At 39.7% G+C, this 24,716-nt stretch overlaps 1 protein-coding gene across 1 annotated transcript in view; it reads right to left on the reverse strand.

Annotated features, from left to right (window-relative positions):
- Nucleotides 1–6,579: 6,579 nt before the first annotated feature.
- The window catches only part of ACTL8 (actin like 8), an 82,827-nt gene continuing 64,690 nt past the window's right edge, over nucleotides 6,580–24,716 (reverse strand). Inside the window, exons 2-3 of the mRNA XM_056795697.1 lie at nucleotides 11,839–12,295; nucleotides 6,580–10,133 (exon numbers count right to left, since the gene is read on the reverse strand). Coding sequence (XP_056651675.1) covers nucleotides 9,381–10,133; nucleotides 11,839–12,228 — 1,143 coding nt within the window. The 5' untranslated portion in view covers nucleotides 12,229–12,295 and the 3' untranslated portion in view covers nucleotides 6,580–9,380. The remainder of the gene's footprint in view (nucleotides 10,134–11,838; nucleotides 12,296–24,716) is intronic.

Consider the following 24,716-nt stretch of genomic DNA (forward strand, 5'->3'; position numbering starts at 1 on the left):
TCCCTAGTATTTGCCATGTGGCAAATACTTAATGAATACTTCATTCATTCATTCATTCCACTGGTGATCTGTGAGTTTCAAGGAAAGAAAGCATAGAATTATAGACATGGGGGATCAGATGGGAGGAAACGATTCTAGTTCTCTAAGCAAGAGTGAGGATTTTTGGCCTCCCACAAAATCATGGGACATGCAGATATTCTAAGGGCTTCTCATTATATTATACCATGATGGAATGCTTCCTAGCCCCAAATATCTACTCCCTAACTCTGTTGACTGCTTAGATTCTCCCAGCTCTAGATTTCTCTGTGAAGAATATTCATTCATCTCAACCTTAGCAGCTTCCACTAAAGCTTCTAAGGAGAGGAATTCCTCCAGTCCTGGTGAGGTCCTTTCCACTACAGGACAATTCTAAGGGTCAGGAGTATTTTCCTTAGACCCAGGGGAAATCAAGTAATTTCTACCCTCCTTTCTTCTAATTCAGCATCCTGCAGACAAAAAAAAAACAAGTCTAATTCCTAATGGTTCTTCAAACTAATTGTGTCCCTCCCTAAGTTTTTACTTCCCTAGAGTTACCATTCACAGTTCCATCAACAGACTTTTGTATTGCATGGGCCCCAAATGCCTGGGTTCAAATCTACCCTCAATACTGTGATACTGCTAGTGATTAGCATCTCAATTCCTCATTAATAAAAAGAGAATAAGACCACTTTTAGCATTTCTCTCAAAAAATGAATGGGAAACTCAAATGAGCAAGAGATCAAAGTGTTTTTTTAAATACTTTAATGCATCATACAAGTATCATTTACAAATGATCACCAGGCTGCCTTCCTCTGGATCAGCTGCCCAGTACTAAGCAATGCCCCAGGTATCATTTGGAAGAGATTGCTCCTGAGCTCACTGATAAGCTGGAGGAAGGAAGAGCCTATCCTATTGGTCCCTCTCCCTAGGAGGAAAGAACAAGCTTCCTGGACTGATGGCCTGCCATCTCTAGGCCTTGATCTGAAATCACATTAGATTGGCATCCCTCCCTACACTTTTCACCAATCACAGATTCCCCCTTCTCCTAGGTAATATTTTGGGTCTGTTCTCTACCTTCCTATCCCCCAATACCACCTAAGCCACTATCACAATATTTCCATTTTTCTTGGGTTTCAATGTAGAGCTAAAAGGTGGCATTTCAAAGCTAGACAGCTCTCCCTTGAGAGCTGGGCAAGGGTTGTATATATGTAACTGCTGGTCTTACACTATGAAGGATGGGCTGAAGAACCCTCAGGATCCCTCTAAGCAGCAAGGGGCATACTTATAACTCTGCTATGGAGGTACTGATTTTCCTCCCTATCCTTCAATCCATCACACACACACACACACACACACATACACACACACAAAACAGGGCATCTCAGATCAGAACATCTTCTCCATTCCCCCCCCCCAAAAAAAACTAACCATAGTCCACCAGGCTAGGGCACTGACAAGCAACTGAAAAGAGCTGTGTGGGTCTGGTGGGGAGGAATGAATATATATTCTCTGAGAAGTTTCAGGAAAAAAGGGATGAAGGTTGAAGGGAAAAGGAGGAGGGAAAAAATGCAAAAAGTAAATCCCAGGGATGGAACCCTAGAACTAGTCCATGAGTCAAAAATTATAAGCCTAGAAGATGATACTTCTTTTAATAATCAAGTGTCTTCTACAACCAGGCAGTCATTATCCATCAAATGGTCACTTGTGGAAATCTTGGTGAAGAAATGCTCTATAGGAGTGCAGCTGCTCCTGCTTCATGGTATTTTTCTCTGGTTATGCCACATGACATGAAAGTTGACAAGCAAGAAAACATGGAACCCCCTAACCAGGGGAGATAGATCCTATTTGGTCGGGAGACCACTTCGGTTGGACATGAGGCAAATCTGAATCTACCTAAGTCCAAGAAAAGGCGTTCTGAGAAGCCATCAAAAAGGGTGCTGCCCCCAGACAGAACCACATGAGAAAAGATGGATTTGGAATTCTTATCACATGACATGGCTGAACTAAAAATTTTTAAGCCTAATTCTTCCCCTGGCAAGCCAAATTTGGAGGGATTGAATAGGAGATCAGGGTAGGTTAAGTGTTTTTCGGTAAGAGAAACAATTGTCCCATCAGGAAGGACAGAGAATGTCTGTTGGCTAGAAGTAAAACTCTTAGAAGATTCCTTCTGATGAGGGTTTTTGCTCACATAGCATAACTTCTCCTTGAGGTCTTCCATTGCCTCCCTTTGGACCAAGTTGCTCAAATCTCCACTTCTGTTGGTCAGAGACTTGTATAATAATGAGCTGATATCTAGACCACCAAGCTCAAAAATTAGGGTGAATTCAGGGATCATTTGGCCTCCTAAGATGGGTGCAATTCGAGTAAGGCCAGCCCCACAGTCTAATACTATACCAGTCAAGAAACCAGAGCCAAACAATGAAAATTCTGCCTGGTTGCCAATGTGCAGAGATGGAACATTGAAGGTCTCTATCATGACCTAGGGAAGAGAATAGGGAGGGGAGAGAGAAAAAAATACCATGGATCTTTCCAGAAAAATGTAATATCACTAGAGACTGTGCAAAAGGATAGTCTAAGGGCTCAGTCCCCTGCCAAAGGTGCCATAAAGCAAGGTCCCATTACAGTTGAATTGTTGAGTGTTTCCAACCCGTCTTCCTAGAATTTCATGCTGCATCCTTCCCACCCCTTACCCAACTCTGTATTCTAGCCATGTTCCCTGAACCCAGCTTCCTTTCCATCTCCTACCTCCTTGCATCACATAGGCTCCCCCCCCACCCACTCAAGCATGGGTACTTCCTTTTCCTCCCCTGCCCTATAGAAACAGTTGGAGCTTATTTGAAGGCTCAATACTACCTCTTAACAAGAGACCATTTCCAATCGTTTGAGTTCTTAGCCCTTGCTCTAGCCCTACTTTACCCTCCCCTTACCAAGAAATCAAGTGTTAACCATTCTGAGTATATTTGTATATAGGGGTTTTTTTCCTATGTATATATTGTTTTCACCCAAGAAGGGTATCAGTTCCTTAAGAGCAAGGACTGTCTGACCTCTGCTGCTGCATTCCCATCATCTAGCAGTACCTGGCATCCAATAGATGCCTAGTCCATGCTTTTTGAACTGGACCCAGGGCCATAACAAGGGGACACATCTACTGCCTCTCAGTTACACAGGAGGGGGAACTAGAGGTGTGAAATTAAAGAACCCTGGAATAGGGGTGAAGATAACCTGTATTCAAATCTGAAATTGTGCTGCTTACTGTGATATCAGGAATAGGTCATTTGCCTCCTCTCAGCTTCAGTTTCTTTATCTTTCAAATGGGGATAACCTCTAACCCAGCCTACCTCACAGGTTTGTTATTTGCAAAACACTTTGTTCACCTCAGTTCCTACTCTTATGCTGCTGAACAGGCCTGGAGGAAGTCTTTATACCAAGCTGACAATGCCAACAAAAATTTATCTAATCTCAACCAAGCCCTCTCTCTATCAAGGTAAATATTCTTTTACTTTCTAATTTATTCCCTCTTTTAAGTGTTCCCACTTGTGATCCCACTTTTCATAGTGTCTGTTTCAGACTTCCTTGCCTCCCCTCCAGTATCCCACCCTCTTAACCAAGGAAGTTGACTGATATTTTGCTGGGGAAATAAAAGAGCTCATTTGCCAAAAGCTCCCTCTTAACATCTGAATATATGAGGAAAAGAGGAGAGACTATCACCCAACTTTCACTCCTGACTCCCATGAAGCAGTCGCCCCTTCACCTTTCCAAACCAATATTTTTCCATGCACCTTTAATCACATTCACTCTTCTTTTGTTCAGCCAATTGTCCCCACTACCCCACCACTACTCTCTTCTGTTCATTTTCTCCCTATCTATTGGCTCCTTCCCAGATGCCTACAAATATGTTCATCTCTCTATATTCTTCAAAAAGGAAGAAAGAAACTTTGCCTGACCCTATAATCCCTATGACCCTTATAATGATATTCCTATATTTCTCCTTCTCTTCATGGCTAAGATCCTTAAGATTATATATGTGATACCTCCATTTCCTTCTCTTTTAAACCTTATGAAGTCTGGCTTATCATTCAACTGAAAGACTTTCCAAATTAAAAATTATCTTTTAATGGACTTTTATTCATCCTGATCCTCCTCAACCTCTATGTTCCCTTTGATATTGTCTTCTTCTGAATAGTCTGTCCTTTATAGATTTTTTGATGCTGCTGTTTCCTAGGCTGCCATCTTCTTCACTTTTTATTTTATTTTATACTATCTCTCTTGATGACCTCTTCATTTCTTACCATCTCTGCAGAGATAATTACCAGTTCTGTACATCCAGTCTTAACCTCTCTCCTGAGCTCCTGTCTTGCATCACCAATTGCCTTTTGGATATTTGGGGTAACATCCCAGTCCCTAGACTCACAACTTCTATGTCTCTATTCTCAACTTTTGCCATATCTTGCCATTTCTGCCTTCATGACATGATTTGTACATGCTCCCCTCAACTCCTTTAACTCTGAGAGTCACTATCCTGGGGCAGACATTCATTTATTCATGTCTGGACTATGACAATGGCTTTCTAATTGGTCTCAGTACTTCAAGGCTCTCCTCACTCCAGTCCATTCACCATTCAGCTGCTAAAATTATCTTCCTGAAGTGCAGGTCCTGCCACAGCACTCTTCAACTGAATAAACTTTAGTCATCCCCTGTTACCTCTCCATGATTAAATATCGAATCTACTGTTTGGGCTTTTGAAGCCCTTCACAAACTAGCTTCTTCCTACTTTTCTTGTATTTGACTTTATTCTCCTCTGTACATCCTTTGAGCCAATAATACTGGCTTCTTTACTGTTCCTCACACACAACTCCCCCTCTTCCAACTCCATGCATTCGTTCTGTCTGCCCCTCCAGGTTGGAATGCGCGCCCTCCTTAGCTGCAAACCCTAGATTCCCCCGTCTCCTTCAAAAGGACCCCAATCCTACTTTCTGCAAGAAGACTGTGTCCAGGTTTCTGAACTGCTACTATAATCTGCCTAAATCTTGTATGTAGCCAGATATTTACATACTATTTCCCCCTACAGAATGTATGCTCCTTGTGAATGGGGACAGATTTTTTTCAGCCTCTCTTTCCTATTCTTAGTTCTTAATCTGCTCTTTGGCATACGGTAAATACTTATCTACACATGCTATAGTAGCCTAGAGCTGAGAGGGACCTAAGATTCCAGTTAGTCCAAGCTCCTCATATTACAAATGAGGATATTAAGGCTCAAAAAGGTTAAATGAATTTTCCAAGGTCACACAGGTATTAAGTGACAGGGGATACCCCCTGGTCCTCAGACTCCAAACCCAACACATTGCCTTCAAATATGAGACAACTACCAGAAATCAACAGCAATACTTTAGTCCAGTCCTAATATTTTCTAATGTTTTCAGCCTCTAAAGAGCTGAACAGAGGTCAGATTTTCTTTTCATGTTTGCTCAATAATGGACATGATGACAATGGAAAGATCCCTGGACTCTGATGATTTCAAAGGAATAACCTCAGAGCCAGGGCCATAATAAGGAAACACCTCCACTTCCTCTCAGTTAGACAGGATGAGGGAAAGATGGTATTACACATGCTATCAGACACTGTTACTAGGTTGGTTGGTTTTACTCAAATGTTTTCCATTATCGAAAAGGAAAGGTTCAAAGAGGAAGCTGGAATTAAAGGCAAACAACTAGTCAAAAAACAAAGACAGAACAAAATACAACAACAGTTTAGTGAATTGGCTTGTTCCTTCTCCTTGCCTAAAATCCTCATTGTCTTCTCTCCACTCAAGTCTTCCTCATCCTTTCCATCTGTCTTCACCTTGGCTCCTCATCTTCTCACTCAATGGCTTTGTTTTCTTCAGTTATGCACTCAGCTTCCTAAAGGCAGTTACCCTTGGGTAGGATAACAGAGGAAAGAGGCCCCTTGTTGGTTTTTTCTAAAGGTCATTTCTGTCTAGGGTCCTAGTAACAGCTCTGAGAAGATGCCTTTTTTTAAGTAACAGAGCTATATAGCAGCTGCCTTCAGCAATGCAGGAAAAGGAGGAGAGAGAAGAGAATCGTGTGAGGAAGACCTTTTCTTACCTCTGTAACCAGCTGCAGACAATACTCATCATTCATTGGGAGTCCTGTTATAAGCAGAGGATGGTCCATAGATCCACTGTTAAGTTCTCCAAAGATATAGCGCCATATTGACTCCATGGCTTCCCAGTTCGTGATGGTACCCCGGTTGATGACAAATTCTGTTCTCAGATCCCTCATAATTGGCAAATTCTTTGAGCCCGTGAGCAGCTTCGCTTGACTACGGCTTGGGCCTGGTCTTAGGCTTGGGTTTCCTTCCAGAGGTGAGTATCCAACAACTGAGGGGACTATTATTGGAGGAAATTTCTCCCCACACCAGCCAGCTTTGCAACAGGCACTGCCAATGTCCACAACCAGACAAGACCGTTCCATCAGGAGAATGAAGGTGGAGCCAATGAGGGAAGAGGAGAGCGTCTTTGGGGACAGGTAGAATAAATGTGCTCTGGAGCTATGAAGAGTGACAAACAGAAACATCTAAGCAGTCAGGAACAACTAAGAGCTTAGGAAAACAACAGAATTAGAAATGGAAGTGGGACAGAACAGGAAAGGCGACTTCCCAAACGCCAATACTTTCCCTGATTTTTCCTGTAACCTCCTAAACTAAGGCTGAATAGGGATATTGCCCAGCAATAAAGAAGCCATTTCGATTGCAGGGCAGAACTAATGATAGAGGAGCTTTCCTGTTATAACAAGTTATACATCTCTATCTTCTATTTCTACACTATGAAGTCCAGGGGAAAAAAACTAATCTCTCTATTATATGAAAGTCCATGAAACAAATGATGTCCCTTCCCAAGTCTTCCACCTCCTCTAACCTAATCATCCTTAGTTCCTCACTGATAAGTAGAGGGAGTCTTCCTTACTATCCTAATTGTATCCCTAGCATTGCACATGGCAAATACTAATGTATGTTTCATTCATTCAATCCATTGGTGAGCTGGGAGTTCTAAAGGAAAGCATAGAATTTTTATTTACTTATTTGAAAAACCCTCACTTTCCATCTTGGAATCAATAATGGGGATTGGTTCCAAGGCAGAAGAGTGGTAAGGACTAGGCAATGGGAGTTAAGTGACTTGGCCAGGCTCACACAGCTAGGAAGTGTCTGAGGCCAGATTTGAACCCAGGACCTCCTGTCTCTAGGCCTGGCTCTCAATGCACTGAGCTACCCAGCTTCCCCCTAGAATTTTAGACACAGGATCAGATGTGAAGAAACAATTCTAGTTCTCTGAGCAAGAGCAAGGAACCTTATTTTCTCCCTGCCTCTGAGAATAGGATACTAGGCCTAGGGAGAGGAGGAAAGGGTGAAGGGAAACTGAGGAAACCTGAAAAATTATCCACACCTAATTCTTCGGAATGAATTCCCCTTATCCTCACTGAGAATGTCTTAAGGGTTTTCTGCTCAGATATGGAGTACACCAGATGACTGCCTAGATGTTCCCAGCTCTGGATTTCTCTGTGGAGAATATTCAATTCATCTCAACCTGAGCACCTTCCCCTGAACCTTCCAAGGAGAGGAATTCCTCCAGTTCTGATGAAGTCCTTTCCACTACAGGACAACTCTAAAGGTAAGGAATGTTTTCCTTAGACCAAGGGAAAGTCAAGCAATTTCTACCCACTTTTCTTCTAATTCAGCACCCTGCAGACAAAGAACAAGCCTACTCCCACATTCTTATGATGGTTCTTCAAATTATTCATGTCTGTCCCAAAGCTTTTCCTTCCCTAGAATAATCATTTACAGTTCTATCAACAGACCTCTGTGATGCATGGGCCCCAAATGCCTGGGTTCAAATCTATCCTCAATACTCAAGCTGTGATACTTCTGGTAAATGGTTAGAATCTCAGTTCGGTATTTATAAAAAGAGGATAAGACAACTTGTAGTACCTCCCTCACAAAGTGAATGGGAAACTCAAAAGAGATCAAAGTGTTTTCTTTAAAGACTTTAATGCATCATACAAGTGCCATTTACAAATGTTCACCAGGGTGCCCTCTCTGGGTCCAATCTGAAGGAAGTTAGCTTCCCAGTATAAAATATAGTGTCCAACACTAAGCAATGACCCAGATGTCCCATAGAGAGGAGAAGAGGATAGATTCTGAGGTCATTGATAAGTTGGAGGAGGGTGGAGCCTGCCCTGTTGGCCCTCATCCCTAGGGTGAGAGAACAGGCTTCCTGGACTCTCATGCTTGATGGCCTGACATTTCTACTCCTTGATCTAAAAATCACACTAGGCTAGCATTTTTCCGCATCCTTGTCCCCAATTGTAGACTTTTCTATCTCCCAGATATCTTTTGGGGGCCTGTTCCCTACCTTCTTCTCTTCCATCAACACTTGAGTCATCATCACAATTCTTTTATTTTGGGGTATTTCCATGTACAGGTAAAAGGTAGCATTTCAAAACTAGACAGATCCTCCTTGAGAGCTGGGCAAGAGTTGTGTATATGACACTGCCCATCTTACAGCACAAGGTATGAGCTGCAGAACCTTCAGAATCCCCCAAGCAACAAGAAACAAACAATCCCTTTGGTTATAAAAGTACCAATCTTCCTCTTTATCCTATGAACCCAGATCTCCTTATGAGAGAATTCGTCCTCTCCCTCAGATTGATTACACTTAGGCCACGGAAATGACAAGCACCTAAAAAGGGCTACTTTTGCCTAAGCAGGGCACTCTACCTACAAGTCTAGTCCCTGAGGAGACTCAGGAGAAAAAAAGGGGATGAGGGAAGAGATTAATTTCCCAAGCCTTGGGAAGAGACCCAAATTCTCTGAATCTTCCAAGTCATAGAAGAATAATTTTGTCTCCATACTCCACTTATTAAAAAAATGTGGCAGACCCATCTTGGCTAGAGATAAGAGTTGTACTACCTGTGAGAGCAAGCATCTCCATAATGTGGGGTCATTTGCCCTACCCCCTACACAGCATGCCAAAATGAACTTTCCAGATAGGGTTTGGACCATCAGGGAAGATCAAACCTTGAAGATTTCACAACTCTATTGGATTTCACCCCTACTTTCTCAAAAAGCTCCTGAGAAAGAGCTTTTCTAGAATACCTAATTTGGACTTCATTGGGATTCAAAATTCTAGCCCATGGGTAGAGCCAGGAACAAAAATCCAAATCCAAATCAGAACTCTAAAACAAAGTAAAGCAATATAACCCTATAAGAAGATGCTTTCCTCAAAAACCAAGTTCTTGTTTCCATGCTCAGATAGTCAAGATCCATCAATCTAATCAAAACCTTTGGGGAAATCTTGGAAGAAAAATTCATTAAGCAATTAATGCTGATTGGGTCTCAAAGTATTCTTCTCTGGTTATACATCGGGAAGTGAAGGTAGACAGACGAGACAATATGGCACCCCCCACCCAGGGGAGGTATATCCGATTTGGCCAGGACACAACCTCAGTTGAGTACATAAGAGGTTTCATGGCATTTAACTCCCAGCTAAGGCGTTCTGTGAAGCCAGGAAAGAGGGTGCTGCCCCCAGAGAGAACAACATTAGAAAATATGTAGGCTTTGGTTTTGTTATGGCATGCCATGGCTGATTTGAGAACCTCAACGCCTAATTTTATTCCATTCCCACCAAATTCAGAGGGATCAAAAAAGATATTAGGGATGGTACAAAGTTTTTCACTAAGAAAGAGAACATTCCCATCAGGAAGGACATAGATCCTCCTTCGGTTAGAGGCCAAATCACTGGGACATTCCTTTTCATCAGGGAAGTTGTTCACGTAGCATAACTTCTCCTTGAGGTCATCCATTGCCTCCCTCTTGATCAAGCAATATCGTGTCATAGTGTCAGAGAAGATAGAATCATATAAATATATGTTGATGTCTATCCCACCAATTTCATGAATTAGTGTGCATTCAGGAATCATCCGACCTCCCATGATGGGTGCGATGTGAGTGAGGTCAGCCCCACAGTCTAATACTATCCCGGACAAGAGGCCAGAGCCAAACAAGGAAAGTTCTGCCTGGTTGCCAATGTGCAAAGATGGAACATTGAAGGTCTCCATCATGATCTAGGGAAGAGAATAAGGAAGAGGAAAGGAAAAAATATTATGAGTCTTTCCAGAAAGTGACTATATCACTAGAGACTATGCCAAAGAATAGAGTCTAAGGTCTCAATCTTCTGCTAAAAGTGCCATGAGGTAAGGTATTGCCTTACAAAGGACTTAGGGAAAAATTATTTGTTGAATGGTCTCAATCCATGTTCCTCAGCTTCATGCTATACCCCTCCCACCCCTTAATCTATGTTCTAGTCATGTTCCATTCTATTTCCTGCCTCCTTGCATTATACCAGCTGCTCACACACACACACACACACACGCATAAGTACTCCCCTCTCCTTTTTCCCTCCCTAGTAGGAACACTTGGAGTTTGTTTGGAGGCTTAGTTCAAGTACCACCTCTTAACAAGAGACCAACTTAACCTTGCAGTATTCCTGCTCATCCTTTTCCTCACCAAGAAATTACTTGTAATCATTCTGTATATATTTTCTTTTTTTTTCTATGTATATATTGTTTCCACCCCCAAAAAGGTGTAAGTTCCTTAAGGGCAGGAACTGTCTGACTTTTGTTGCTATGTTCCCATCATGTGGCATAGTGCCTAGCATACAGTAGATGTTTAATTCATGCTTTTTTAATTGAAGAGATATGGACTGGGTCAAGGGAACTTAATTTCAAGTTCAAGCTATGCCATTTACTAGCTTTGACATCTGTGACAGTTTCTTCCCATTTAGAATGAGAATAAACCTTGGCGCAATCTAGCTTATAGATTTGTGGTTTACAAAGCATTTCCCTTTCTTTGGATGCTATAGGATCATAGAATCAAGGTTTTAGACTGGAGTAGGGAAGGGGTACATTGAAGAGGTCATCCAAGTCCAACTCCCTCATTTTACGGATAAGGAACTTGAAGGTTAAAAACATTAAGTAACTTGCTTCAGGTCACACAGTTTTCAAGTTATAGATCATAGATAGGAAGCAATATCCTCTTACTATAAATCCTGGCTGTCTAACCCTATCCAAGTCACTTAACTCCTAGGAAATTGGTTAAAGGCACACAGAGGTTCCAATCTTAAGTTGTAAATGGATTTAGATTTACATTGGAGATGGAGTGAGTTCCCATATTAACAAAATCCCTGACCCTTCTTGTATTCAAGGGACCAGAAAATGTGAAAATGAGAAGGGACAGGAAGAGCTCAATTTGTCCAATTTTCTCATTGTTCAGAGGAGGTAAGTGATCCTTCCCATAATTTAATATGGCATCTTATGTCACCCTTCCCTTCCTCTAATGCTCCAATCCTATACCATTCATTCTTCCCCAGGAATCTTTGCCCCAACACCTCCCTCTCTTTCTCCCTTCTTCTCTTCAATTTCTCATGACCCTTTTCTCAGATCTGCTTTTGTACTTCTCATTCTTCCTTATTTGTGTATATGTCTTTTATCCCTTAACATAATAAGCTCCCTGAGGGCAGGACTTGGTTGTGCCTATGGCAGTATCCACAGCACTGAACACAGTAGAGAAGACTCTTCATGTTTGCTAAATAATGGAAATTATGTCACTGGACAACTTTAGACCTGAAGTCATAATAAAGGAACATATCTACATTTACTCAGAATGAGAGCTATGGGATACAGCATATGCTATATGTTATCAGAATTGGTCGCTTGATTTTTCTTAAATGTTTTTCATAGTTAAAAAGTAGAGTTTAAAGGAACCTCTTACCTCCAAAGTCTTCTGCCGGTAATTCTCGTCATTCCTTGGAAATTCTGTGATCAGCACTGGATGGTTCTTGGTTTTGATCCCAAGGTAATCAAAAGAATAGTACCAAATATCCTCCATGGCATCCCAGTTTAGGACTCGGCCTCGGTCAATAGCAAATTGATTAGGCATTTCTTTGAGCTCACGCATTTTTTCCAAGCCTACAACTTTCCTTATCTTGGGGGGACAGGCTTTCAGTATGTTAGGAGAATACACTTTAACTTCTTCCTCATAGAACTGATACCCAACAACTGAGGGGACTGCAAGAGTAGGATAGTTTTCAATAGCCAAACCAGCTTTGCACCAAGCACTGCCAATGTCAATGACCACAGAAGATGATTCCATCAGGAGCATGAAGGTGGAGCCAGTGAAGAAAGAAGAGAATGTCTCTGGGGGAGGACAGAAAGGATACAACCTGGAGCTTTGAAGGACAAAAGAAGAGAAGAATCTGAACTCTCAGCAGTAAGAAAACACTTAGAGATTAGGAAAACTAAACTGAAAGTGGGAGAGGAAGAAGGATTATTTCACACATATATTCCCTCGCCCTCCCTCCCAGTCTCTCTCTCCTCCTCTCTCCTCCCCCACCATGGATACCTTTAGTCATTTTGCACAGAGGTTTTGGATTCTGTGAACCTGGATTTCAGTTCTGTCTCTGCTACTTCTTGTATGGCCTCGATCCATTTTTTCCTCTGACAAATGGGGGTGAAAGGTGTTGGATCAGATGAGATAAGGACCCTGGTCTCTGCTTTTCCTTTAAAAAATCACCAGCTGAGTCAGATATGTTCTAATGTTACCAGTCTACCCAGCAGTTCTACTAATAATGACAGGCCAGTTTTACTCATAAGGGAGTTGATGGTGAATTATTTGCCAGAGTTATAGGTACCAGCATCCTCTAAAATTGGGTTGATGTGGGGATGGAGGCCAATCAGGGAAAAGAAAATGCCACGGAAAGTGAATATATCACATAAAGCCTCTGGGTTTCTTCATGACACTGCCTTCTAGGGTCAATAGATGTATACAGGAAGCAGCTCTATTGAAAGGTCTATAATTTGTTGCAGTTGTCCTATCTACTGTCCACACTATTTTAACTTCCAAGGAAATTAACTCTATCTAGGTAACCCATCCAGCTGCAATGGCTGAATGCCTTTCAACACTGGATGCCAAGCAATGACTCTCAATTGATCATTGATTAGTTTAAATAGCAATACATGTAATTTGTTTCCCACAATAATCGGTCTCTGCCCCCCAGTCTCATCCCTTTCTAATTCATCTTTATTCCAGTTACCAAACTAGTAGTCATTCCCAAAGTATAGCTCTGATCAGCTCAACATGTTTCAGGGGTTCTCAGGACAACTAGGCAGATCACTGGTTAGAGCTCCAGCCCTGGAGTAAGGAGGATCTGGTTTTGAATCTGGCCTCACATAATTCCTAATTGTGTGACCCTGGGCAAGTCACTTAATGCTGATTGCTAGTCCTTACTGCTCTTCTGTCTTAGAACAGATATTTGGTGTTGATTCAAAGACAGAAGGCAAGTGTTCATTAATTCTTTTTTAAAGATGTTTCAGGGCTCTCTCCCATATGACATAAAACCTCTTCAGTATGGGGTATGCTTACATACTCTTTTTCCAGACTTATTTTACATGACAACTTTTTGAGGCACCTTCTCTTTATTGCCCAGTTGATCTTTTTGCTAGTCTCATACATGGAAATCCTTCTCCCACTGCTAAGCTTTTCCATAAATTATTTCCTGTCCTTAGAGTGGTTCTCTCTCTCTTCATCCCTGCATTTTGGAATCCTTAACTCCCTTTGAATCTCAGATCCATCACTGCCTCCTTCCTGTCTGAGCTCTCTTCCAATTATCCCATAGTTACTACTCTTCTGTCCCTTTCCCATGAAATTATTTGGCGTCTATTTTGTATTTCTTTCTCTCTGCACAATACGGTTACCCCAGTAGAATGTAAGCTCCTAGAGGATAAGGACTGTTTTCTTCTTGTGCCTTTGTGTTCCCCTCAGTCTGGTACACAATATGTATTTTATAACATTTGTTGAATTGAAGAATAAAGACTTGGGGATGTCTGATCAGGCAGTCTGCAAGCATGAGCATACATATACATACACACAAACAAACACACACACACACACACACACACACACACACTAATCCTCTATTCTGAATCAAAGAATGATGGAAAACTGGGTGGTCTGACAATATTCCAGTTGAGCTCACATCAACTTCCGAAATGCCAGCATCCTGCTTTACTTCATTTACAGTAAGATTGATGTACACTTCCCTAGCTCTGGTATTTGAGGAGGAGCTGAAGGTGTCCATTGGGCCAGAGATTTCCATTCCTGATAGAAATATTTACCATTTCCAGAGTTCTCTGTGAGCCACAAGAGCAATCTTTTATTAGCCAGGAGGCTTTGAGGAGTTGGATTTTAAAGTCTATGGATCAAATTAAATACCTACTATGTGTCAGATTTTGCAAATACAAAAGCCTTGCATCTGAGGGTTTTTACATTATATCAGAGGAGACAACCTATAGATAAATTTATATGGCACATTGAAAATCAGCATAAGGTAAATTCAAAGGGGAAAGGTTTTTATAATGAAAGAAGATTGACTGGGAAGGGCCTCCTGGGGAAGATAGTACTCAACTGAATTTTGAAGGAAACCAGAAGAGAGAAGAAGAATGTTCTAGGTATGGGTGCAAAAGTATCAGTTGAGGGGCAGCTGGGTAGCTCAGTGGATTGAGAACCAGCCCTAGAGACGGGAGGTCCTAGGTTCAAATCTGGCCTCAGACACTTCCCAGCTATGTGACCCTGGGCAAGTCACTTGACCCCCATTGCCTAGCCCTTACCACTCTTCTGCCTTGGAGCCAATACACAGTATTGACTCCAAGACAGAAGGTAAGGGTTTATAAAAAAAAATTAAAAAATAAATAAAAAAGTATCAGTTGGGAGTTTGAGTGTTGAACTAAGGAACAGTAACAAAACTAATATGACTGTAAGCTTCTTGGGAGCAAAGATTGTCTTTTGCTCTTTTTATGTCCCCAGGGCTCAGTACAGTCCCTGGCACATAGTAGGTGCTTAATAAATGTTGATTGATTCAGTGTCTGGAATGTGGAACATGTGAAGGGAGTGAGATGTAAGGAGATAGGAGAAGTAGGAAAGGATCAGATTATGGAAAGCATTAAATGCCAAGTAGAAGTTTACATTTAATTCTACTGGTAATAAGGAACAATTGGAGTTTATCAAATAACTAGGTGGTATGGTCAGATCTACTCTTTTAGACCCATCTCTTAAAGCAGCCTTGTGGAAGATGGATTGGAGTTGGAGACTGATACAAAGAGACCAGATAGCAACTAGGTTACATGGTGGGCAAGAGATTGAAGACAAAGTCAGGAAAACCTCAGCTGAAATCCCAACTCAGATACTTTCTAGCTATATTCCCCTGGCAAGTCATATCTTGAAGCCTCACTTTCCTCATCTATAAAATAGGGATGATAATATTAATACCTACCTCCCAAGCTTGTTGGGAGGATCAAATGAGATACCAGATGCACAATGCTTTGCAAATCTTAAAGCACTATATTGATGCTAGTTATTAATAATATGAGAAAATTAGCCAAGTTCTTAAATACTAATATTACTCATTACTAATATATTAATAATATATATTAACTAAGTTATTAAATACTAATATTCCTCATTACTAAAATAGAAGTATTATTAGGAAGTTAGCCAATGTATTATCTACTAATATTAATAATTACTCATGTGTTAATAGTATTATTAGGAAGTTAGATAAGTTATTAACTACTAACATCACTAATTACTAATATATTAATAGATTTCTATGAAGTTTGTTATTAAATACTAATATTACTCATTACTAACATATTATTAGGAAGTTAGTCAATTTATTAGATACTAATATTACTAGTTACTCATGTGTTAATAGTATTATCAGGAAGTTAGCTAAATTATTAAATATTAACATGACTAATTATTATTAGAAAGTTATTAAATACTAATTACTAATGTTTTAATGACATTGTTAGGAAGTTAATTTTATTAAATAATAATTACTCATGTACTAGTATTATTAGGAAGTTATTAAATATTATTGTATAATTGAAAAATAGTTTGGACTGGTCAAATGGCAAGAGCAAGATATAACTGATAGCTAGTCTGTGGGTACCACCAGTACTATCAGCTAAACAGAAAAAAATTGGTTTCTATGATGTTGAATGGAGTCTATGTTGAACTCATGGAAAAACATGGTAGAATCCCACAGTATGGACTGCAATCTATATCTTCAGAGGAAATATCCACATTGATGAGATGATAATAATTAACATTTAAATTACACTTGTCATGCACTGTGCTAAATGCTTTACAATTATCTCATTTAATACAAAAACTCTGGTAGGTCCTAATATTGTCTCTATTTTTATAGTTGCAGAAACTAAAGCAAGCAGAAGTTAAATGACTTGCCCAGGGTCATGCAGCTATTAAGTGTCTAAAGCTGGATTTGAACTCACATCTTCCTGACCTCAAGACCAAAGCTCTATCTACTGTGTCAATAGTTGCCTTTCTATTTGAATACCATGATCTCTGCTATCATTTGACTCCATTAACGGAATGGAAGCTCAGTCAGGGTGAGAAGTATCTTTTATTCCTGTCCAACACAGCTGACTTTGCAAGCTTTCTCCTCCGTGCCAGAGTGAACTTCTGGGCTGAGGAGTCTTCTCTATCTATGGACTTCTCCACTAGAAGTACTCTTTGACCTTGGAGCCCTTTCATATGACTATTTCTTCCTAGAGCTTCCATTTTAAGGAAAATATCCAGGATGAACAGGTATGTCTTTGTTTTTATCCAGGTTCTACTTCTGATTCTCTGTGCTTTCTCTACCATTCCCCCCAATTCCTTTTCACTTCTCATGTATCTGCTGTCTTCCTCCATTAGAATGTATCTTCCTTGAGGGCAGGGACTGTCTTTCTTCAGCTTGCCTTTGTATTCCTGGCACATCAAAGGCTCACAATAAAGTCTTGCTGACTCTTCCAAATGCTCCATCCTTCCCAGAACCCAGCACAGGACTATATATAAAGGTACTTAAAGAAGAGATAGAAGAGGAGCCCCAGTGGTATATCCATTGGTATTCGAAATAAGATGGATTCCTTGAGATCCAAATAGTACAGTCTTCCCTGACAGCAGATGGGCCAAACTTCATTACCAGGGAAGTGTGAATCCCAGAGTGTCGAACCATCGTAATGCTCCTAATGAACATCTGGGTTCTGTTTGTGCTTTTCTGGTGAAGGAGGGGCATGAGAATCAGAGGAAGAACCCAGTCATAGAAAGAACCAGCCCCCTATCAAATTTGCATGAGGGAAAGACGAAGTTTTAATTACTCCTTTTCTTAACCTCATTGTACCTTGAGGTATTTTAACATTACTCTCCCTGGCAGGCCGGATTGATTGATTGTCTCTTGGCATTCAGAAACCCTGATTAATGTAAAACTAACCGGTCGTTCTGAACTCTGGGGAATTAATCACTTAAATGTGGGAATTACTCAATAAACCGTTCAAACACGCTATAAACCAAGCCATTAAAAATTAATCGCTCGACATCCCTGCCATGTAAACACAGCTAATAAGATTCTGGCAGCCAAGAGTGGGAAGTAAAAAAAAAAAAAGTTAGCCAGTAGTCCTGGACAACCAATGTGGAAAGAAATCATACACTGAGGGTATTCTTCCAACTTCTAGGAATACTAGAGTTGGTCCCTCTACATAGTTTTCAAGGTACTTAATTAAGCCCATCCCTACCTGGATGATACCATGCACCTATGTTCATTCCTACAATACATTAAAGTTTACTAAAGATTTTTTTCTTTGCAACAACTGTGACACAGGGAGTATATATATATATATATACCATTATCACCACCCTAAGAATGAGAAAATTATGACTCCAAGAAGTAAGGCAACTTGCTTATGATCACAGAGCTAATGGGACAGAGTTGAAACTCAGATCCACGTCACCATGAATAAGAACTACTCCTCCAGGGCCTGGTTGCAAAAGGGAAGAAAGGAGGTGGTGGTACCCACAGGGCTATTGAACACAACCACTGTAGGGAGCTTGAACAACAATTCCTTCTCTGGAAGTATTTTTTTTCTTAAAGGATTCCTCTGGGTATGATAGCTCAAGGTTAGCTCAAACTAAATCTGACCAATGAAAAACTCTGGGACCTGAAATATGTTGATGGAATTCATAAATGCTGATCCTGGTGGTAGATATCCTGGCATTTCAACCAAGAACAAGAAAAAGAAGGGACATTTTAGAGCAAAGTAGAAAGTACATTTTCATACTGAATATATTGCTATATATAATATATACTGATATATACATAATTTCATATGTGATGTTCTGGACTAGAAAAAAAGTTTAAGAAATATTGAAATTTATAGCAGCCTGACTTTCTAAGTAGAGGTAGCATCATGTGGTAGGAACAGCTGAATTCAGATGCCTGCTCTCCCACTTACAAACTGAAGGAGTTTGGACAAGTCATCCTTCTAAGTCTCAATTTCCTCATCAGTAAAAGGATGGTTTGGACATAATGACTCCTATGGTCCTTCTCAGCTCTAAGTCAATGATCATATAACTTTTAGTCCCATAACCCAAGAGAAGCTCAGTATTCTAGAAGGATTCAACAAGTCAATTAATTTCCTAGATACCATTCTCAGGTACCCCTTCAAGTAGAACCATATCTAAAATGAAGTCATACTCTAGGTGTTAGAATTTCAATTGGAATTCACAAAGAATTACTCCCCAACTTGGCTGACAAATCAGTCATAAACTGTCAAGTCTTAACTGTTAGGGAAAGAAATACATCCTCTGCGGTCTGCTATATTCTTTCTTTTATTCCATTGACATCAAATCAATTGAGCACTTATGAAAACTTCTACTACTTTCCAAGAAATCATGCCATGTATACGTTGATGTTGTTCAGTCATGTCTAACACTTCATGACCCCATTTGGGGTTTTCTTGGCAAAGATACCTGACTGGCTTGCCATTTTCTTCTCCAACTCATTTTACAGAGAGGAACAATGAGGTTAAATGACTTGCCCAGGATCACACAGCTAGTAAAATGTATTTTGAATTCAGGAAGATGAGTCTTTCTGACTTCAGGCTTGGCACTCTATTATAGTGCCACTTACCTCGCAATAGAGAGAGGAATCTATAAAACAGAAACAAAATAGTCATACCCTCCAGGAGTTTATGATCTAAGTTATTTCTCTTAAGGTTGCAAAAAGATAACTTCTTATTCAGTGCCATACCAAACTACAAAAAATCTAATTTATAGAACTAGAAAAAATGACAAAATGTATCTAGAAAAACAAAAGATTAAGAATATCAAGGGAATAAGTGAAAAAATGTGAAAGATGGTAGCCTAGCAGTACCTGATCTCAAACCATATTATATTACAGTAATCATCATAATAATCTGGTGTAGGAAGTAAGGGATAGAGTAAATTTCATGGATTAGCTTTAAGAGGAAAGGAGGAGCATTTGGATACAAGTCCTAGGAAGGGAAAGAATTCTGGAAGGAAAAAAGGATCTTGGGAGTTTTACATTTTTTTAACTGTCACTCCTGTTTTGACTGAACTGGAAGGAGAATCTTTGCTCTGGCAATTTTCCCTTTGAAATCCTAATCTTGTGGAAAGATGAGTGATTCCTGGGTTTGAGAGTTTGCCTTGGATTATACTTCTTTTTCCCTACAGTATAAAGACCATCTACCTGAGATTCATCTGTCAGAAATCCACTTGGTGATAGTAAACCCCAGGGGGGTTGGTCATCTGGGACTCTGAGTATACCTAGGAACAACCCCAGGCTTCCTCTTTATCCTTTTTTGGTAATCCATAGTAATTAATATAGCCTGATAGTCAGCTAGCTACATTTTCTGGGTCTTAGTTAGAGATAAGGAGTTTAGAGTAGCTTGAGTGAATTCTCAAGAAGAAGAAATAACTGAGGTGAAAGAGGTTCGGTAGAGATGAGATCTATAGTTTTAGGAACCTACTTATTTCCCCTTTACTCCTATTATAAAAAATAAACTTTGTTTCCAGAGTCCAAGGGGTTTTGTGCTTTACTGGCCCTGAAGAGGTCCCCAGGTGGGTGGTTATCATCTTCCATCCATCTAGGAAGGATTTTTATTTCACTGGTACTAGCTAAGAAATAAATTGGTGAATCATTGGAATAATTTAAGGGCAAATAACCTTATCAATTCAGTGTTTGATAAACCCAAAGATTCAAGATTTGGGGATAAGAACTCACTATGCTGGAAAACTGGAAAATAGTATGACAAAAACCAAGTATAGACCAATAATCTCTATACTAAGATACCTATATCAAGATAAGGTCAAAAAAGGTATATGATTTAGACACAATGGGTGATACTCTAAGTAAATTAGGGGACTGTAGAATGGTTTACCTGTCAGGTCTATGGAGAAGGGAAGAATTTATGACCAAACAAAAAATAAAGAACATTACCAGATATGAAATGAATAATTTTGACTATATTAAATTTAAAAGGGTTTGTATAAACAAAACCAATGTAACCAAGATTAGAAGGGAAACAAAATTTTAAAAAATTTATAACAAATTCTATGATAAAGGCCTCATTTCTCAAATATATAGAGAACTAAGTCAAATTTATGAGAATATAAGTCATTCCCCAATTGACAAATAGTCAAAGGATATGAATAAGCAATTTTCAAATGAAGAAATCAAAGCTATCAATAATCATATTAAAAATGTTCTAAATCATTCCTGATTAGAGAAATGCACATTAAAACAACTCTGAGATACCACATCATATCTATCAGATTAGCCAATATGACAGTAAAGGAAAGTGGTAAATGTTGGAGGGGATGTGGCAAAATAGGGATACTACTGCATTGCTGGTAGAGTTGTAAACTGATCCAACCATTCTGGAGAACAGTTTGGAACTATGCCCAAAGCTATGTAAAAACTGTACATACCCTTTGATCTTATAATACCACTACTGGGTCTATATATTTAAGAGATCCAAAAAAGTGGGGAAAGGTCCTGTTTGTGCAAAAAATATTTATAGAAGCTATTTTTGTTGTGAAAAGAATTGGAAATTGAAGGAATGTCCATCATTTGGACAATGGCTGAACAAATTAAGGTATATGTTCGTAATGGAATACTGTTCTTCATTTCTTACAGCATAATAGTATTATTTCAGAAAGAGCTGGAAAGACCTACGTGAAATGATACAGAGTGAAACAAGCAGAACCAGAAGAACATTGTATGCAGTAACATCAATACTGTGAAATGTTCAACTATGATAGTCTTAGATGCTCTCAGCAATACAATGATCCAGGGCAATTCTGAGGGACTTCTGACAAAAAATACTATCTATCTCCAGAGAAAGAACTAATGGAATAGGAATGCAGATCAAAACATATGATTTTTCACTTTAGTTTATTTGGATTTTTATTTGGGAACTTTGGTTTTATACTATTATTCTCTTAAAAATGAATAATATGGAAATATGATTTTCATAATGATGCATGTATAAACTAGATTGAATTGCTTGCTAGCTCTGAGAAGGGAGAGGAATGGAAAGGAATGAGACAATTTGGATCATACAACTTCAAAACACTTATGTGGAAATTTGTTATTACATGTAATTAATAAAATATCTTCTTTTCAAAGAGGAAAAAAAGATAAACCTCTGTAATTTACAAAGCCTTTCCAAGGAAAAATCTTGTGAGACAAGTAGTGTAAATATTTATTTCAGAGATAGTGAACAGATCAAACTCAATTTTACCAAGACCAAATCCTCTCCCCTTAGTAGGCTATTTTTAGGCCAAAAGCCCTTAATGTTGGGGCCATGGATAAATTTCAGGGATCCATAAACTTTAATACAGAAAAAGTTACATCTTTTTTGTTGCAAACAAGAAACTCTAATTGAAATTTAACATTGCCTTTAATTATAGAAAAACATGATTCTGAGAGGAGCTGCATAGATTTCCAGACTCTCCAAGAAGTCCAGGACACAAACAAGATTACAAGACCCTGCTTTAAAGAACAGTTATTTTTCCTTGATTCATAACATGCCAAATGCTATGGTAACATGATTGTATCAGTTGTTTGGCACATAGTTTTGACAGTTTCACTTTCTTACTCAAAAAAAAAAAAACTTCATTAGCCCCTATGACCTATAGGATAAACTAAGCCTAGTAACAGAATCAATAGAGTCTTGGACCTGGGGGTCAATCAATTGACAAGCATTTATTATGTACCTACTGTATCACAGGCAAGGGAGGTGCAAAAGAAGGCAAAAAGCATGGTCTGGTCTCTGCCCTCAAGAAACTCATATTTGAATGGAGAGGCAATTATGAACAAGTGACAGACAAGATAAATTGGATATAGAAAACAGGAGGAAAGCATTAGAATTAAAAGAAATTCAGGAAGACTTCTTGCAAAAGGTGAGATTTTAGCTGAGATTTTAAGGAAACTAAAGGATCCAGGAGGTGGCAATGAATAGGGAGAACATTTCAGGCATGGAGTTCAGCCAGAGGAAAAAAATGCCTGGAGTCAAGAGAAAGACTGACCATCTTATTTGAAGAGAGTCAGTGTTACTGGATAGCAAAGGAGATAATACTGAAAAAATTGAAGTAGGGGAGGTGAGGAGACAGTTTATGAAGGGCTTTGAACATCCAAAATAGAATTTTATAACTGAGCTTAGAAGTGATGGGGAGTAAAACTAGATCTAAATAATTGGAGAAACATTAATTGCTCATGAGTAGGATGAGCTAATATAATAAACATGATAATACTGCCCAAATTAATTTACTTATTTAGTGCCATGCCCATCAAACTAGCAAAAAACTTTTTTACTTAATTAGAAAAAATTATAATGAAGTTCATTTGGAAGAAGAAAAGATCAAGAATATCAAGGGACGAATGAAAAAATGTGAGAGGCCCTAGCAGTACAGGAACTTAAACTGTATTATAAAGCAGTGGTCATCAAAGCAATATGGTACTGCTAAGAGACAGAAAGGAGGATCATTGAATAGACTTGGGATAAGTGACCTCAGCAAGACAGTCTACAATAACCCCAAAAATCCCAGCTATGGGGACAAAAATCCACTATTTGACAAAAACTGCTAGGAAAATTGGAAAACAGTATGAGAGAGATTAGGTTTAGAACAACATCTCACACTATACACCAAAATAAACTCAGAATGGGTAAACAACTTAAACATAAAGAAGGAAACTATAAGTAAATTGGGTGAACATAGAATAGTATACCTGTCAGATGTATGGGAAAGGAAAGATTTTAAGACCAAGCAAGAGACAGAGAATATTACAAAATGTAAAATAAATAATTTTGATTACATGAAATTTTAAAAGTTTTGTACAAACAAAACCAATGCAATCAAAATTAGAAGGGAAGCAACAAATTGTGGAAAAAATCTTTATAACAAAAACCTCTGACAAAGGTCTAATTATTCAAATTTATAAAGAGCTAAATCAATTGTACAAAAAAAAAATAAAGCCATCCCCCCAATTGATAAATGGGCAAGAGATATGAATAGGCAGTTTTCAGATAAAGAAATAAAAATTATCAATATGCACATGAAAAAGTGTTCTAAATCTCTTATAGAGAAATGCAAATCAAAACAACTCTGAGGTACACCTCACACCTAGCAGATTTGCTATTATGATAGCAAAGGAAAGTAATAAATGTTGGCGGGGATGTGGCAAAATTGGGACACATGCATTGCTGGTGGAGTTGTAAATTGATCCAACCATTCTGGAAGGCAATTTGGAACTATGCCCAAAGGACTTTAAAAGACTGCATACCCGGCTTCCAAGTAAACAGGGCAGCCAGATAAATGTGGCTTACTCACTCTCCCCAACATACACTGACAAGGATCACCCCAAAAGACCATAAGAATCTTTATCAGAGGAGCGGAGGAGCTATAAAGCAGGGAGAAGCAGTGAAGGTGAGTGGGATTGGGGCTTTACCAGCCTATTAGGGGAAAAGGTCTTCCACCCAAACACAAGTGGATCCACCCTCCCCACCCCCACATATAGGGCCAGAGCCAGGCCCAGTGCATGCAGAGATGAATGAGCAAGAGGCACCTCTGAAGAGAGGAGAGGGCACATCTGCATTCTTGGGAGGTGACTGGGACAGCAGGGGACCCCCCCCTGAAGGCAGCTAGGCAGAAAACCCCAACACATGAGAGAGCGCAGACCTCAGGTGCCCAGAGCCAGTGCGCCCGCCGGAGCCAGGGAGTGAGCTAGGAGTGCCTCTGGGACAAACAGGGAGCGTTTGGGGGGTCCTTGGGAATTGACTAGGACTGCAGGGGACCCACCCCCAAAAGGAACTAAACTGGAAAACCAGGCAGGCAAGAGAGCACAGACACTGAGCACCCCCCTGGAGGGAGGCACTGAGAAAATCCACAAAGGACTGCAGAGAATCTAGAGCCTGCACATTATCTCCATACACAAAAAACCTGCCCAGCAGACTCTGATTTCAGACTAAAGAGGGAACTGAAAACATCCAGAAAAAATGGCTAACTGTGCACAGGAGCCTCAAAATCCCTCCAAGAAATCAAAAAAGAAAGCTGTCACCCTCAAAAAATTTTATGGAGGAAAACCCCAGGCTACAGAGGAAATACTGGGTGAAACTCAAACAAAGGCAAAAAAAAATGAAAATTGTTCACAAGCCCTGGAACAGTCTCAGTTGGAGCTTATCATCAGAAAGATGGAAGCCCTCTAGAAAGGGAAGTGGGAAATGGTTCAA

Source organism: Monodelphis domestica, chromosome 4 (assembly GCF_027887165.1).
Source record: "Monodelphis domestica isolate mMonDom1 chromosome 4, mMonDom1.pri, whole genome shotgun sequence".
Lineage (NCBI taxonomy): Eukaryota > Metazoa > Chordata > Mammalia > Didelphimorphia > Didelphidae > Monodelphis > Monodelphis domestica.